Genomic DNA, 18,057 nt, shown 5'->3' with positions numbered 1-18,057 from the left:
AAGAAAGCAATTCTCTATCACAATAGCTTCAAACGTTTACAAAAGATTTGTGGAATTCTACTTACCATCCCAAGCATCAAACATATCAGTGATGAAGTAATCGATGAATGATATTTGGGACTTGGGGATGCTGCAAGTGTTTCTGTCAAAAACTGGCATCACAACAGGTAAACCTTGCCTCTTTTCTTCATCAGTCTGCAAAGAACACTCGTGGTTATTCTATTACATTCCATTAATGGCTTCTTTGAGCGGCAGATTGTTTGGGACTGACTAGAGCATGCAACTGCTAAATAAACAGAGAAACCTGAACAGTCTGAAGCAGCAGCACCTACATGGGTGGGTTTCAGCCAAACTACCGAACAACACCTTCCAGTGTTGCCCACAAAGTGACAAATTCACCTTCTGCATTTACACACAGAGCTGGCCCTAAGTAACCATGTGTTACTGCTTTAAGTTATGACTGATGTGCATCTAGAATGTGTATTCATTTTCAGCCTCTAATGGAAGCAGCATTTTGTACCAATCAGAGATGGCAAACTATCTTCTTCCTCTTTTTCTCCTTGAGGTACCAAAGCCCAACTTCAGTATTTGGTCTGTCATCTGTAATAATGCCTGCTCCTTGTCCCCATCTCCCCAGCACCTTTCTTCAGCATGGCTCACTAAGGTCTTAGAGCATGTTTTTTGGGCTGAGTGCTGCTCCCATGCTAACACTGGAACCTGTGATCCTGTTCTTGAGACACAGCCAGCACACAGTAGGCAGAAGGCACCCTTCCTCTGCCTTTTGTGATGGGAACACAACAGGCAAAACAAAACTAAACAAACTTCAAGTCAGAAACTGGAAACCTTGCAAGCTTTAGTTTTTCATAACTGAATTGTACATGCCAGCTTTTGTCTGTCTGAAGGTACCTAGACTGGTATTGGCATGAGAATCATAGAATCATCAAGGTTGGAAAGGATGTCCAAGATCATCCAGCTCAACCGTCTACCTGCTATCAACACAACCCCACTAAACCCTATCCTTTAGAGCCACATCTAAACATTTCTTTTGCTCCCATTTTTGAGAGCCTTTTCCTTATCAACAATCATATCCCTTTCAAAACCATTGTCTTGTCACGTTTGACCTCCTTGCCCACTGTTGGACACTGAATATCCCATCATTAAAAAAAAGAAAAAAAAGAAAAAAAAAGAAAAAAAGAAAAAAAAGGTATTTTAAAGAGGTACTTAATGCACTCTTATCTATGTGTTTGGGAACATGTCACACATGCACATTTCTCTTCCCTTTTTAAGAGCTGCTCACCTGAAATTTCAGCAGCACTTTTAATTTAATTTAATATAATTAAACAGATTTCAGCTGTCTTACCTGTGCAAAGTACTCCTCAGAGATGCGTCCGGCCCACTCTATACATTGCTCTATAGGTCTGCATGGATTGGAAATGTCTGCACACTTTATCAACATGCGTTTGATGAGGATGCGGTTTTCAGGAGACGTGAGAACATTTTTGATTGAATCCCCATCACCATTATTCTGTAACATTTGAGAATTAAAAGCAATCCATTAGGAAAAGCTCTGCATACCGACTCAAAAGCTTTGTGCTTTGGGAATGCTTTCAGCAGATCCTATAAGGATCAGCACCATTACGGACTACCATATATGATGTCCAGCTGAATTCATGGGGGGATTATGAATATTAGCCACAGCTCCAAACTAGCACTGAGCACATTTCTGGATTCATTCAGTCTTTGTGACAGAAGTCTTGGGCATCTTTGGGCAAGTCACCTAATCCCTCTACGCCTTGTCTGCCTCCTTACATGTGTGGTAAGGAGCCATTAATCACTGCATACACAGTGATGAGCACTACGTAGGCAGAAAATGCAATTCTCTGCTGAAACGTGAGGATTAATGGGCTTGCACATTAATAGTGGAACAGCTGGTTTAACAAAAAAAGGACTGACCTGACATGCACAGTCATCCTCTGCATGCAAACCTCATCATCATGAGCATCAATCATACTAACAGCACTGCTGCCTTAGGAGAGTCACATCCCATGCTGCCTCCAGGGTTACTCCTGCTCTGCCTTCCACCAGGGCCATGGGAGCCCACCAGTCTCTAACCTGACTGTGATTTATGCTTTCTGAGAGTTTGTCAGTGTTCTCATACTAAAATCATACTTCTGTACAGCCTCATCTTTCCTTTGCAAGTCTAGGAAAGGTTTCAGCCCACACACAGCTTATATTTGGTTCTCAGGCTGCACATACAAGTGCAGCAATGGTCCTTGGTGCCAGCAAATAGCTAACATAAGTAAAGGCTCCTATGATCCAGATTAGATTCTCTGTGGATCTCTTATGAGGTGAGTTTTGAAAGACAGATGCTCAGGATTAAAATACCTTTAAAAAAAATCACACAGCAAGACCCCATAATTACTTTGACTCTTTAAGGATGGGTAGAGTACAGAAATTGACCACAAGGCCTCTTGTCTTCTACTCGAAAGAAAATCTCTTGGAGGCCAGGAATTTACTAGGCTTGTCTAACAGGGTCTTGGTCTAAATGCAGTAAAAGAGTAACAGAAACAACTGTGATGATGCTAAGAGAACAGTAAGCCAAAAGTTCTTGCAGTACTTGGTACAAAAAGGGAGGTATGAGTCAGCTTCTACAAAGCAGCAGAAACATTCTGATCTTTTAATAGGATGTATTTTTCAGAAGGAAGTTCTGGGGAAGAAAATCCTTCCTAAAGAAAGAAAATCACAATTAATAATATAAACAGTATTATTTGGTGGGTACTGGGTCAGAAACACAGATTCTCAGATTTCTTCTTTTCTCTCATTTGTGGATACGCAGAAGAGGAAGTACTGAGGAAACAAAGTGAGTTGCATAGACGTTCAAATGCATGAAAAAATGATGTAAGAAAGTCAACATAAAGTGATGGAAGCTCCAAAAACACAAGTAAGACGTGAAAATGAAGCACTGAAAATAATCAGAGATCGTTCAGCTAAGGACAGTAGATAACATCCTCCTAGGTGAGCCAGCAGGAATGCAGAAAGGATGTTTGCTTCTGGGATCTGCTCAAACCAAGGGCACAGCTCTGCTTGCTGGTTGCGGATGTCTTGGGAATAAAATGTGCACACTGTGCTTAGTCCCAGCATCCTGCTCAGAGAGCAGAGGCGTCTCTCCATGTCAGATGTTGGCTTCCTGTCATAGGCTTAGGTGACATCATGAAGGGAAATGGGAGGATAAAGGATGCTGGAGCTGGAAAGGATTTTTTTTCGGTTTATGAAACAAAAGAAGAAAGGAAACAAACAGAGCAGCTTCTCAGCATGGCTCTTTGAACAAATATGTACAAAAATAATAAATAAAAAATAAGTGGAACTGTCCCATTTGGAATACATGGTTGGCAGCTCAGCCTGCAAACATTACACTGAGTCACAGCCACGATTGGAAACAGGGCCAGGAAACACTCACTGCTGCTGCAACCAGATATACAGCCAGACTTGAAAAGGGATCTGTCAGTGTTGTTCTGCTGGTAACAAGCACAGCAAATGATTGGTTTCACCCACTCGCACATTACAGACCTTTTAATAGGAACCTGCTGAACTGAGAAACTCCCAACTGAAAGAAGGAAAACATTTTGCTTCTCGATTTCTCTAAAAGTTATGTTGCCTTTTTCTTCCCACTCTTGGGCAGGATTTGCTATGAATCGCAAATACCTCGTGGGGCAGATTATTTCCCTACAGCCCCTGGGGCTCACAGGCAGAATTAAACTTTGATCTCCACATGCTGCTGTCTTTACTTTTACTGTCTGCTTGTACAGGCTGAAGCGGCAGCAGCTACCCAGCTCTGTGTAACAGGCAGGAGGATGGATCCATCCAAACAGCATGGAGCAGCCAGCTCTCTGTAACCATCAATAAGAAAGACCATCCATCTTTGGATGGATGCTGCAGCCCGATGCTTGGGGCCACCTCACTCGTTTGTAATCAACTAAGAATTACTCTCCTTTCTTATCGTGTTTATTACAATCAAGGCACTGAGCAGAGAAGCATTTACCCTCCTAATCTTCCACTCGTTTTGCTGGCCTTACATTTCTAGGGGGGAATATCCCCCCCTAGAAAAACAAAATGCTTATGAGGCCCTCAAATATATGTATTAGCATGCTACTTCTCCAAATTGTCTCACAAAAGCAAATAAAGAAACTAATAAATCAGGTTCTGTGAAAAATTCCAGGAATTAACAGGTATGTATGTTTAAAAAACCCCATCTACAATGAAACAGCTTGGTCGCCTTCTGCTCCAGCTGCTGAGTAGCCGGCAGGCTGATGCTTCACATTAAAAGATTTTACTTAATATTGTTCAAACTGCCAACTGAAATTGGTTGGTTGAAGTTTCCCCACCAGGTGTCCGCCTCAGGCAAAGATTTATTCATTTCATTTTTTTTTCTGAAAATTGCAGTTTAAAATGATTTGGTGGCTTCCGAATATGAGGGCAGGGGAATTTATCAGCTCCTCGTGCTGATGTTAAAATTGCTGCTGTTTCTTTCTTTTCTAAATACCCTCACACCTTTATGAGTGAGGACCTGGAATGGATTTGGAGGGATGATTTTGGGGTAAGTCAGTAGCCATCTCTGTTGAAAGCTGCTGGACGTGTTACTAATATCAGGGGGAAAAACTTGGTTTGTGTAGATTCAATAGGAACTGCTGAAGCCTGGGACTGAGCAGGACTCTCACAGTAACGGTAGTTCTTGGCTATGCTGGAGCAGAATCTGTCCAGGTTCAGATTTTATAACTAAGAACAGGGAACCTGGCTCTCCACTACTTGCAGTAAACAAAACCTGCAGAAAAACAGCAGCAGGGAAGAAGAGGTTGTTACCTGCTCTGAATGCAGAAGTCAAGAAGAAAATGAGTAGATAGGCACAGAAATCCTGGGAACTCTGAGAGACTGGACTAGCACAAGCCAACACTATTGGAAGAGGGAAGGAAGGCTGAAAAAGGAGGGATCTGTTGAGCAAGGAAGCTCATGCTGGGAAATGGAGAAGAAAGAGAGGTAGAGCTAGTGAGAAGCCAAGGAGCAGAATGGTGGGTGAGAACTGAAAATGGCGTGACAAGCCAGTGGGCAGCAAAGGGATTCTGACATGAGAGAAGAGTGTCAGTGCAAAACAGAATCCAGTGAAACAATTATGGCCTGACTGCATTGTAACGTGCACATAAATGAAGCTGTTAAGTTGAAGAGATGGTGGTAGTTTTGTCACAGAATTAACAGCCTTTCTTCTAGTTTAAGTCAGTAAAACCAGTATCCCACTGCAATGTGGCTCCACATTCACAGAGTTCTCATGAGCATCACCCAGTGCCAAGAGCAAAACTAACTCTAGCTTATTGTCTTGTGAGCAAGGGTACTCTCCTCCACATAAGCTCCATTCTGCTTCTGATGGGTGAGGAACAAGGTCTGTTCCTCTCCCACCTTCTGATAACAAAAAGTCTGCCCTACCCTCCCCATACACAATAGCCATAAATGTGGCTTTCTAGAAAAACATGGTTAAGAAAACACAGAAAACCATTACAGCTCCTGCAGGACATTGCCACTGTTGCAAACTTTATTATAACTATTCAGAAAATCTTCTCTTTGCAAAAACCATTCCAACAAAATTATATGCTACTCTTACTGGCAACAAAACTGCTGGTTGAAGCTGTTATTGAAACTGGTGTGGTTTTTTAGAGTGAGTTCCTAACAGGCAATTTCATTGTGTCCATGGGGTTCCAGATGGCTATTGATTATGTCTATATGATATATAGTGCCACTATCATCTATTTCAAAGATTAAAAAAGAAAGTAGAAAACCCATGAATGCTGCCAGGTTGCACTAAAAGCTGAAGGCCCTCGTTTCCACAGAATGTGCCATATGGCAGTCAATATACCTGCCCTCACTGCACCACCAGCATTCCTGCTGTGAGTGAGGGAGTAATTCAGCTTCTATTCTGAGGCAAATCTCAGCACCTTTGCAGAAATGGCCAACAAGAACACCAAGTCTTTATGCTAGCACTCTCCATAGGACTGACTGTGATTGTCAAAATGGCTTTTAAAGCTGGGAATTATAGAGGCCAAGCTGCTGGTCCCAAGCACATGGCTGGTTCTCATAAGACATCCCAGTGCTGCAGTATTAATAGGAACCAAGCAAGTCCCACTCATCTTCAAAGCTGGGAGATGACGATGTAAAAAGGGCATTTGAAGCCAGAGGCAAAAGACACATTTCTTATCTCTCTTTCTCCATGTTTCTCATGAACTTTCTCAGAATACCACGTGGAGATTTCCTACGGCCAAGGGTTCCCAGTCCCTGCCTATTCATTTTAAGGAGGATTTGCATTGTTGCTTACCCCATTTTCTTCTAGCGCTGCCAAGGGTTTATTAATGCTGTTGACAAACTTGTTGACATGCTCAAAGTGCTTTGTCATTTCTGTTGCTAGGACCATGTCAATAATGGCTTGGCGAAGGGTTCGATACTCATTCCTGTTTAAAGAAGGAAACAATTAAGAATGCTGGCTGGTTCACAAAGGGCTGCCTGCTAAAACAAGTCTGTGTTAAAGGCAGCTTGTGTTGCTGAGAGGTGCCGGGGAAGAAAGAATAGACAGAAAGGCTTGGGTAGCTGCACCTACGCTGGATGAAGCATCTGGTGTGCAGAGACATATATGCTAGAGGCATGACTGGATCTCTGGGATAAACAGTGCAAGAGCTGGGCAGAAGCAGAGGCACTGGCTACTCAGGAGGGCTGCCAGGACATGCCACACCAATGTGCTCCCAGGGCTTTTAGCACAGACACTCAGCCAGAGCTCAAGCTCCAGCCAAGCTTTCAGCAATATTTTTCTGCTGTATCTTGAAGGGGCCACGGCAGTGGTCACATCCTACACCCTAAACATCTTTCCTGGGCTGGAAGAAGAAGAGCAAGTTCCTTCACTATCCTTCCCATTGCAACAAAGCACTTAATGTTTTAGCAGTACTTCCTGACTCCTTCCAGCCTTGTTGTACCCAGCAAACATAGACCCACTCAGCCACTGCTTCTCTTCTGCGTTACAGTAATACGAAATGATTCTCCTTTAGTTGCTAACATCAGGATTTCTACTTTAAGTTCCACAGATGAGCTCTGTCTTTTTATTCACAGGAGGAGCCCAGGAATGGCTCTGCCTGTGCAGAACAGGCAGAAGCTCTGTATAGATACTTAAGAAAGCTTCTACAAAGCCTGCGTCCACTCATCCACAAGGAGCAGCCTTGCTTGCATACTGTTGCCTTGCACAGAACAAAGTGGGGGATGTCAGTGGGCAGACAAGACAGCGTTCGAGCTTACCTTTCCATGTTTTTAAATATATTGCATTTGTCATCCCGGGTGGTGAGCTGGAAAGCCAGGGCAGCATGATGGCTCTCCAGCACTGCGGTGTCATTGTAGAGAATTGCGAGCTCACTCCCAGCATTGCACAGGAAAGAATTTGTTCTTCCTGGGTGATCCACATCATGGACTGTGGCAGCAATAAGTGCAGCAACTTCATCAATGGGATCCAAAGTTTGCTGAAAACAGAAGGATGCTTAGTTCTCCTGGCAGACTCATTAGAAACGCTACTCTGTCCATAAAGGTTAAGCCAAGTTGCTAAGGGAGAAAAGCCAGAACTCTGCAAATCAGTAAGGGTCAGATATTCTAGACAGCGCTCTGGAAAATTCATTATAAGCTTTATTGAACACTGCTAGCACTTTTGTCATCTTGTGCCTCTTGAATTTTGCCTTGGCCATACCATTTGATAAGCTAAATTAATTAAATTAATGCAAAATAATAAATTAGTTTGTGCTTACCAACAGCAGATAAACAGCCTTCACACAGTTAGGGTATTTGGCTTGGAAAAAAACCCTAGTAGTGCTAAAAACTATGCTGTTTCCAGCAGAACCTTTCATTTCTTTTGGAAACTCAGCACGTCCTAATCATATTCCATCTATGTGTAAGTTAGGCCTGTGATTTGTAAAGAACGTTTCACATACATCCAGTTCTATAACAGTGTCTTGGGCTAATACAAATTCACAATGCTCAGATTTGGTAGGTGAAAAGACCATCCCTACACTAGTTGACTCTCTGAAATTAATACAGAGACTTGACTTTGATGGAGCTAGGATATTTATTATTCACTGAGGACCACAAGGAGGGTCTTGTGCAGAACAAGAAGAGGCGAAGAAATATTCCTACCCTATGTTCACAATTAGATTTGTCTGAAATACTGTCTCCTTTGTGTTAGCTTCTTTCTTTCAGCTGCTACTGAGGCATAAAGTAGGGAGTGGAATTGTAGAACAGGTTCTCCTGAGCGGGACAGACTGTCATCAGTGCTCGATCTGAGAAGATGGAAAGTAGCAAAAACCTGGAGAAGACTTGGACTGCAGGACCACAGCAATGTATTCCAAGCTTATTTCCTGAGTGTGACATAACAAACTTTGAAGGGATTTACAGTACCTTTACCTCCAACTTCAGGTCAAGGATTCTAACTCTGTCATATTAACTCCTGTGCCACAGAAATGGAAATACTGAGAATACTGCTTCAGCTTGGGAACCAGAAGGTTTTCCCAGACAAGAACTGAGTTCAATGTACTGAAAAAAAATCTCAGTGTGAATCAAAGAAGCAGAATTGTGCTTTCTGTATTTAACTTAAGCTGAACTCTGGACAGTGCAAAAGCAGCTGGGCTGTAACTCTGAGAAGATAAAAAGCAAATCTTGAACTTTGATTCGGCTTCTTCTTCTGTTGCAACATTTTTTTTTCTTTTGCTATGCCTACAGAGGAATGGAAATAACATTTTGGAGGAGGAGGCAGTCATGTTTCTGTGGCATTGAAATGATTCCAGATCTTGTCTGCTTTTCATAGATATTCTTGGGAAAACCAGTTAAACCTCTGGCAATTAAGGGGCTGCAAATTTCTAGAGAAGTTCTATTCCCTCTTGGCATACAGTATATGTGAGTCAGCCTCTGGAGAGCGCACTAATAAGATACAGCTCCAGGTTAAGAGACTACAATTTTAATGAGCTGTCAGAAGCTTGTTTACAATCACAAAAGTCTCAGCCAGGTGCCTATCGCTAACACTATCCTTAGGCAGGCCAATTCAGAGAAGGAATTTCCATCCAAAAAGGTAACTCAGAAACATGTATTGCCATCCAGTATACATGCAGGCACTGCTTTAATTTGCCTTCTCATACTCCAGTCTGCCCTCTGGGCATGAGAACAAAGGCTGTTCTGATTTATTCTGGTTGTCAGTGGCTCTAATATACCAGTGGGCATTATGGTACAGGGAACTTCAACAAGTAATCTGTTTCAACACTCCTCCAATGCAGCCTCTTTAAGCCTCAGGGCATTTAATCCAGTGGGTAAAACAGCTTTGGAAGCACTAAGCATATTTTATGGCCTATATTGTTCCAAGAGTTTTCCACAAAATTACCATCACAAGGCATAAGAAATGACAATTTGTTAAATCTGTATTTGATAATCACAAAAATAATTCTGTCATTAGCTCACCTATGCAAGAAAACTAAATGATGCAAGGAAGTTCTGTTGTAAAAGGAGGCTCTCTTATTCTATCATCAAGAATAGCTCAATGCCTATAGTACTACTTAGTATCCATTGTTCCACACACACTACCATATGGCAGATTCTAGATCTGATGTAAAGCAGCCCAGTTCTTTCACCTCAGATCTGCCAAACTGGTTGGCTCTAGGCAGACATTTGGGTCTTGGCATCTTTTCTGAGAGATCTTCCTTTAATCCTGACTGTACTTCCCACCTTTTCCTATAGATGTGGACTTACCTTGACTCTTTCTTTAGACAAGAAATAAGCAGTGGCATGTAGCACATCTGCTGAGTGGGTGGAATTATGATAGGAGTTGGAGGAATGGTAGTTAGCTTCAATAACTTGTAACCACGACCTCAGGGTTGATTCTGAGCAGTTCAGGAATTCACAGATTCCAAAGCGAGCAAATATTTTGAGACCCAGATAAACCAGAGGCCTGTAAAGAAAAATAAACAAAGCTTTAAAACAAATGAGGTTGAAAGAGTATTGTGGAGTGTGAATAGCACAACTCTACTAAGCTTTTTCAACCAAAGATGTGCCAGATCTGCACACAGACTCGGATGCTACAGAACTTCAGTATCTTCTGCCTTCCTGTCACATGCCAGCTCTCAGAACCTGGCAGTCCCTGACAGGTTTGGGAACACTAGGCAGGCTCTGTGTGCTGCAGTACGCCATGTAGCAGCATTTTGGTACCTGGGGAGTGTCTGCTGGCTAAACACACATTGATTGCAGCCAAAAACAAGACAAATCAGCATGTCCAGAATGCAGCATGTGAGAGGAGGGAGGTGGTATTACTACTGCCAGTTTCCTAAGCCAGCTTGTTTACATTTAGGTTATGTATGTCTATACCATACAGGGCTGCAATCACTATTCTTTCTCTCTGTACACCTGCTCCATTTCTTTAACACCAGCCACCTGAAGGCTTCTATTGCTCACTGACTTTGCATGCAGTAAAGGATGAGGTATTCTAGAAGAAGATGAAAACAGGTGCTGGCTGGGATATCACTGCAACGAGGTCTCCCTGCATACCAGCTCATCAGCACCATGCAGAACAGCCAGAGGTTGCTCCGTGTCAGGGAACTGCACTGTCTCCTGCAATGAGCTTTGGGTTAATGAAATGTCTTGGCTTTATCAGTTTATGTCTGCTTAGACTTGAAGACAGTACTAGTGATCTATATGTAGTTGTGATCCATTGAAGACCACCTTAATTTCCTTAGTAATTGAAATGCTTTTATTTAAAGGCAGTAGGAGGCAATCCTAATTATTATATCTTTTAGTAAGCACATAGGCTGCAAAATACCTCTTTTGTCCCCCTTTGGTCTCTATAAGAGATAAGAACAGAGAAACCTATTTGGTCACATCATGCACATTGCCTAGGATATGAAATTGAGTTACTGCAGTGAACATATTAAATCTTGTAACTTACAATGGCTGGATTAACTTTATACATATAACTTTATCTGTAGTACTTCATTAGAAATGTATTGCAGGATATAGCCTCCAAATTACAGTCTTGCAGAAGCTTTGGGCTATGACAAAGCATGATGCGTGAAACCAGACCCAGAGGAGAATTTTTGGTAGACATCAGGAAATAAATCCAAAGATCTAAGCAAGAGATCGATTGACAGTCACAGCGGGAGCTTTTGCTGCTAGTGATGTACAGACCATCAAAACTGTTGATCTGCTTTTGAAAACATCAATGATGAAAACTGTATGCTTTATATTTTATCAGATACTCTTATACATAACACGTAGCCTGCTAAGTTTCTAAATCAAAAACCTTCCTTTAATCCCAGAGAAGGGCAATGAGAATGCTGCCAAAAAGCTGTACTCAAAACTGGGAGTAGAAACTACCCAGTTACACAGAGACAGAACAAAGCATGGCCTATACCAACCGACCAGATTAGATCAGCGTGTTGACTCTGTGCAGTTGGATGTAACTTGGATTTGAATCCCCACAAGAAAACGATTTGATTTATAGAACTCTTCTATTTTTGAAAACAGAGAAGGAAAGCTTGTAAAATAGTGTGGCTTTGTTATTAAACCACATCAAAGATACATCATCTGCAGTTACACCCACTGGGAATGTGCGAGAAATAGTGTGTGATGAAACAGCAGTTATTTAATGGGTTCACACACTGGGAGAAAATTTCAAACATTTCACTTTGAAAATAAAAGTAATTCAATTTGAAAAGCACGGGTAGAAAAGTCTAAGAGCTGTTACAGGGTGACTCCTAAGGTGACTGTCAGCAACTTCCATTCACGAGCCCATAGTTTACTGACCTTTTATGAGTGGCAGCCTCAAGTTCAAAGATATCAAAATCCCAGTGTTCTTCATTTTCCATTGCCTGTGTTATCCGGGGGGGTATGTCATTGAGGGAGATGGGAGAGATCAAGCTGCCAGCGACCTGATGAGTTTCTATAGAGGAAGAAGTAAAAACAAACAACATTCATTAAACAAACAAACAAACACCAAAAATCCCCATCTGTTTCCATTTTGCACATTTTGTAAATGTTTTAAGATCTTAACATCTCAGTAGCTGCCAAATGAAGACTTACGTTTTGCTGCCAATATGTATTCGTTCCCTGATAATCTTCGCAGACCGTCCTGTTCAATGAAAGTTGAGAGTTAAAGGCAGGGCATTGTAAAAGAGGTCTGTAAAATAACGTCAACAAACAGCAGCACCCTGACTTTACAGAAGCCTGATTATGACCTCTCACAGTCATCACAGCTACCTCTGATATGTATGCTTTATGTGTAGATCATAAGGGATGAGACACTGCAGGTGGTGGGGTCCAATATTAACTCTGGGAGGTAAAGACTTGAGTTTCTCAGGTGCAGATGGAATTACAGCCTCACACACACCTTTGTTGGACAGCACAGACATCAGGTCTGGCTGTGTGCCACAAACCAGGCGCAGTATGTCTGTACGTTTCCCATCAGCAAACAGCAGTGGGGGCTGGGAAGGGATGGATGGGGACACACTTCTGCTCTCCTTCCAGTGCAGGCAGATCAGGTCACCACAGCAGCATAAGAATCTCATAATGTGCTGCTGGGATTGCAGGGCAACAATTACTGTGGGACTTCCCTTCTATCAAAGAACATGCCTGCGTGCTCTCCAGCTCAGTGCCTCCTAGGTGTAAGTCTGGTATGAAGCCTGATATGCAAGCTGAGCTGAAGAATTAAAACCTAAAGAATGACGCATTTAATATTTACCTTTCAACTCATAACTGTGAATGCAGTGGCCCAAATTCTGCACAAAGCATAGCTTAAGGAAACATGGATGCTGCTATCTGAACATGAAATGTTTGTATTTTTCAAATTCATAAGTAAATCAGTCTAAGTTTTGTGATTTAAAATGGAGCACTACCGCTATAATTGTCTTGATGACTCTCCAACCGCACTGCTATGGCACAAGTATTTAGAACACCGGATGCTGTGTGCCCTTTAGAATCAAAGAGTATCTTTTTAAGAGTTGAATAGCAGGTGTAATTGTATCTGGCAGCTGCATTTGTGAACTCCAAGTGCCCTTCCCATCATGAATTCTGGGTAACAGGCCAAATCCAATAACCTGCTATTTGTTCCTCTGCTCAGGTACAGCTTCTGAATGTGAAATGGAATGATTCTGGGGTTGGGACTTGATAATCCTTGGGGTCCCTTCAACCCAAGCCATTCTATGATTCTATCATTCTGTTTTTAACACTTTGCTGGAAAAATGGGCTGAATTCCAAGTGGCATATGAATGTATGTAAAGAACTAATAATCCATGACAAGGAGTGGTCAGCTGAGATTAAAAACTGAGCATTGCATGAATACTCAGCAGGAGCGAAGATTCACTTTGAGACTAACGCATCATTCCTGCTGTATATTAACAGTTAATGTAAGAATATTTTGTCTCCTGAGTTAGTAAATTCAACTCGGCACAAAGCATCCTGATCACCTGGAATTCTTGAAGCCTTCTGTATGTTGTTCCTAATCAGACATTTGCTGGGCTATTTTACAAGATGAAAATATATGTAAACTGTTTCAAGATTTGAATGGATTCTGCAAATTTATCTTGAGCTTGAAATGACAACAGCCCAGAGATCTCTCTGAAAAGCTCACATCCATTGATCCTTTTGCATCTAACACACCATTGTGTGTTTGCTTTTTTTCCTGAGGAAGCCTTTTATATGCAACCTAAAGGGAACTCATAACTTGAAGGCACAGGTAATGTGCATCCAAGTTCATCTAGTTATCACCAGGAGGGCCACACTACAGACTGAGGATGTGGGTTCATTCCTCTGCTTTGTTGCATGCCCTTTGTTCAACCTTTGGTACACTTTTTCCAACATCCCTGTTCCTTTTCAGGTAACACAGTAACACAATACATGACTTCTTCAGTCTTTTTCTTGCCTTATTTATTTAACTGTTGAGTTCTGTGGAGTGCGGTTGCATTTTAAAATGCCAACATTCATGTTCTAAGTGCAAAATACTGATCTTTCCATGAATCTCTGCAAGTTCAAATATAATCCAAGGGAAAGCAACAAACAGCATTTTGTACTCTTCTGAAAACACATACTGCCTATTCACATACTTCTCATTCATTCAATTCTAATCCTAATTACTAAGTGTCTTTCATTCTTTTCCATCTATGTCTTTCCAAAATGAAACACACTGAAAAAAAGAAGAGTTTTTCCTTCCCACATCCAGTGAAACTAATGCTTCAAAGGAACTGGTCTGTTTTATTCCAGAGTTACATTAATAAAATGGGGTCCATGAGGGGAAAACACAAAAAGAATGTAGCATTTTATAGGCAAAGCATATGCAAGATGACAAAAAAATCAGGTATCCAGGAACATCAGGCAGCAGAACATGAATCAAGAGCTGTTTGTGGCAGCATGTACTTACTGTCATCAGCCCTCCAACGAGGTCACTTGTATGTGGATCCTCATCCTTCGTTCCCAGTTGTGGAGAATACAGTTCAGTGGTTCTTAATATCTCCAAAACTCGGTCTAACGCTTCTGCAACTGGCATTGGACTGCTTTCTTGTGCAGCATTGATGATGTTTATTACCTAGTTTAACATCAGACATGCTTTGAATTTAAAAGCTATTTAAGAAAGAACAGACACTCATCAATTATTATGGAAAACTCACAGCAACTACGTGAGATCTAAACCTTTAATCCATGTGTGGGAGAATTAAAGTGAAAGGGATGTTAATAAAACACTGATTTTTGCTACTGGCTTTAGGACTTCATGGCCTTGAAGACAGCACTCTTATTAATTACTTTCCTCAGTCTCAGAACATCTTTGATTTAGTACAACCTTCTTCCATTTGCCTCTGTCACTTTATGAAGGCATCAATTTGTGACAAATCCTTGAACAGGACCAGGAAGTTGTTTATAAAGCATAAGAAGGAGGATCTCTTGTCACCTTCTCCTTGCAGGCAAGAGCCCTTAAAAAGGGTTGTGCTGTGGCTGGCCACAAAGAGGACACCCTGTTAAGCAGCCTTGGGAGAACTCAGCTCAAAGCATCAGGCTGTTGACAAGCAGAAGAGGGGAAGAAGCCACAGTGGAAGCCAGCACTGCCTTCCTCCTCCATCCAGATGCTGTGCTGGAGCCTTGTGCCATGGTGTTCCAGTACAGCACATCTGACAACAACTAGCAACAGCTGCTCATTACCTTGGTGATTGGTGCTTCAATAGTCATGGAATGTATCCTAGCCATAGAAGAGTGCCGCCTTTGTGAGCTGCCTGCATGGGACAAAGCAGAAACAGTACCAAGCTCAGCAACACGGCACGACAGCAGCTTTCAGCCAAGAGATCTGGGTTTATTTTCTGAATGGCTTACTCTGCACTGCCCTTCACAAGTTATCTACTGCAGGATGCATACACACGCTGGTAATGCTGGGGACACACAGGTGCAGAGATGCTGAACCACTGCTATCCAGATTAGAGATAAGTAGCTATGACAGCCAGGCTAAATCACAGCTTTGGTTTTGTATTTAAAGTAATTAAATATTTAAGGGAATACTCAGTAAAAAGATTATATAGCTATGCCTGCATCTAACCTGGCTGGCACACGTAGGTAACAACTACGTTAGGTATTACAGGATACAAATACTTTTCCTGCCTGGTTCAACACGACAAGCCATGAGTCAGCTTCCATGCTGAGGTAAATCAGTGAAGCACCTCTGAAGTGAAGACAGCTATGCCAAATTAAAACATTAGAGGCTTTGGCCTCTTATTCTTTGGAAATTGAAAAATAAATGTTTTATATCAATTAGCAATTCTGGTTTTGTAAAGAAAAAAAAAAGATGAGATGTTTCTAGATGATAATGTTGTGCTACCTAGAAAATACAGACGTATCACCATTACTTTGTGCTGAGCACCTTTTTAGAAGAATCAATGCTATTCCTGTCATACCAAGACACGACCGTACCCTCACTACTGCACATCTCCTTCCACGTTTCACTACTGCATGCTGCCCAGACAGCAATGGTCTTTGCTTAACAGAACTATGCAAGTATCAGCACCAATTCTGAATATGTGTCTCAGTTATCAAGGCTGGGGGGATATGATGAAGCACAATAATACACAGTGAAAAGAAAATAAAACACTTCAGAAAATTATCTTCATATTTTTATTGAGAGATAAGAAATGTAATAATTTGGTAGGTTTAGAGTAGTTGGAAAGTGTTTCTATTCAATCTCATTAGGTCTTCTATCCACACAGGACAGAAGTTCATGGCCTCCCATTCTTCGGTGGTTCTAAATAGGTTTGAAATAGTTCAATAGATGAAAATTGAGCTGTTCTACAAACATGAAGTTGTCCACAGATTGCTGACTTGGTATTTTACTGGTGTCTGGGTATGTATGCACACATATATGTTCACACGTATCTGTATTTGTACGTGCATTTTATGCATTCATATAAAAGTTTGAATATAGAGAGATTTGAAAAAAAATCTGCTGGTTTAACATACCATCACTCCCTCGAGATGTTGTGGATCTGACATCTAGTGATCCTTTCCTCCTGTCTTTGTGTCTGGAACTCTGAATATCTGTTGAGAAAATGATACAATGCATTGGCATAAGCTCTGCCTAAGAAGTATGTGAAAGGAACTGAAACTCAGAGAAAGCATGACAGGAGCTGAGTGAAGCAGAAGGCTCCAGCAGACAAGGGTCAATGAAAACTCATTTTTAACCTCCAGCCCAATTACACTGCCACAAACCCAATCATGCTTTCTAACAAAACATGCCATGTTCAGAATGGATCTACTAGAGCATGGAGGGAAGTGATCTTCTCTTGATACAGTATAGTTGTGAATACAATATGTGTAACACACCTGAATTCACTCAAGTAACAACTGCACATAGAACTGGTATCCGAAAGTACACTACACACTACCAAAGCAGTCACTGTATCCTAGACCCCATACAGCCTCCAACAGGTACAGTCTGTGCTATAGCACTGTGGTTAACAGGGACCTGTGGCACGGATGCCAAAGATGCAGTGCTGACACGTGGGATAAGGATGAACAGTAGTGGTGGTGATCCCCATTTCCAACCACAAACAAATACTCCCCCATACAGTTAAAAGCGATGCAAGCACATATTCCACAACCCTGGATCAGCCACAGCAACGTGCCATCTAGATGGCATCCTCAATTTCTCTGATTTTGGTACAGGGATCCACTAAATACAACTAAAACATTTCACCAGGGCACTAATACCACAATACTGCATTTTCAAGGGTGGGTCGCTTTGTACCCCTTCTAAGAGAAGCATGGCAGGGAGAGAGAGCTTGCATTTACTTTGCTGACTTCAGAGCTAAATTCCCAGTTTATTGCTAGCTACACAGTACAGTTCAGCCAGTCCTGTACAGCTCCGGTTTTCAGCCAGCTCACTACAATCTACCATCTTTCTTTCCCCAGGTATACACTCCTCTTAGTAATACAGAAGAGATGTGTCATACCTGTCTGAGATTCAGCCTGAACACGTTCACATGTCTTCTCCGCCTGCAAATCAGTATGAGAAATCCAGTCAGTCAGAACTTCTCCATTATTTTGCAGTATTTAGGGCTCAAACCAAAGTAAGCATATCATCACTTTTACTTACCTTATTGTTGTCATTGCACAGTCTACTAATTGACACATAGTGTCTAATCTTTCTGTAGGCAAAAAAACAGTGCGTTAATTCCCATCTGAACCTCAGCTCTAATTCAGTGCTGATACACAAAATGGGTAATAGCAACAAATGAATTTAAGGCAAATCGTGTTCCGGCAGGAGGGCTCAGCAGGGAATGAAAAAGAAAAACTAAAAGCAGTTCTGCTGTACATGATTGAGAATACAAAATAGAAACATCTTTTTCAAAGAACACCCCTTTCCCTTCCCCTTCCTCTTTCCTCCCTGCCCCCCATGGCTTCTTCTGGGCTATTGTAGGAAATGTCAGGTATGATGTAACTAAAAAATATTCATCTTGCAAGGCTGGCATATTAAGCTGAAAATAT

General features: G+C 41.7%; 1 protein-coding gene across 3 annotated transcripts in view; it reads right to left on the bottom strand.

The window, feature by feature from the left end:
- Positions 1-18,057, bottom strand: part of PDE8A (phosphodiesterase 8A) — a 113,014-nt gene that overhangs the window by 8,648 nt on the left and 86,309 nt on the right. For all 3 annotated transcript variants that reach the window (XM_032446937.1, XM_032446936.1, XM_032446938.1), the window contains 12 exons: positions 17,666-17,717; positions 17,523-17,565; positions 16,531-16,608; positions 15,229-15,299; positions 14,456-14,620; positions 12,124-12,172; positions 11,848-11,983; positions 9,802-10,000; positions 7,321-7,538; positions 6,356-6,488; positions 1,361-1,525; positions 66-195 (listed from right to left, as the gene is read on the bottom strand). In XM_032446937.1, coding sequence (XP_032302828.1) covers positions 66-195; positions 1,361-1,525; positions 6,356-6,488; positions 7,321-7,538; positions 9,802-10,000; positions 11,848-11,983; positions 12,124-12,172; positions 14,456-14,620; positions 15,229-15,299; positions 16,531-16,608; positions 17,523-17,565; positions 17,666-17,717 — 1,439 coding nt within the window. The remainder of the gene's footprint in view (positions 1-65; positions 196-1,360; positions 1,526-6,355; positions 6,489-7,320; positions 7,539-9,801; positions 10,001-11,847; positions 11,984-12,123; positions 12,173-14,455; positions 14,621-15,228; positions 15,300-16,530; positions 16,609-17,522; positions 17,566-17,665; positions 17,718-18,057) is intronic.

This window comes from Coturnix japonica, chromosome 10 (assembly GCF_001577835.2).
Source record: "Coturnix japonica isolate 7356 chromosome 10, Coturnix japonica 2.1, whole genome shotgun sequence".
Classification (NCBI taxonomy): domain Eukaryota; kingdom Metazoa; phylum Chordata; class Aves; order Galliformes; family Phasianidae; genus Coturnix; species Coturnix japonica.
Note: the sequence above shows the minus strand (reverse complement) of the source record. Positions and strands in the feature narration are given on the sequence as shown.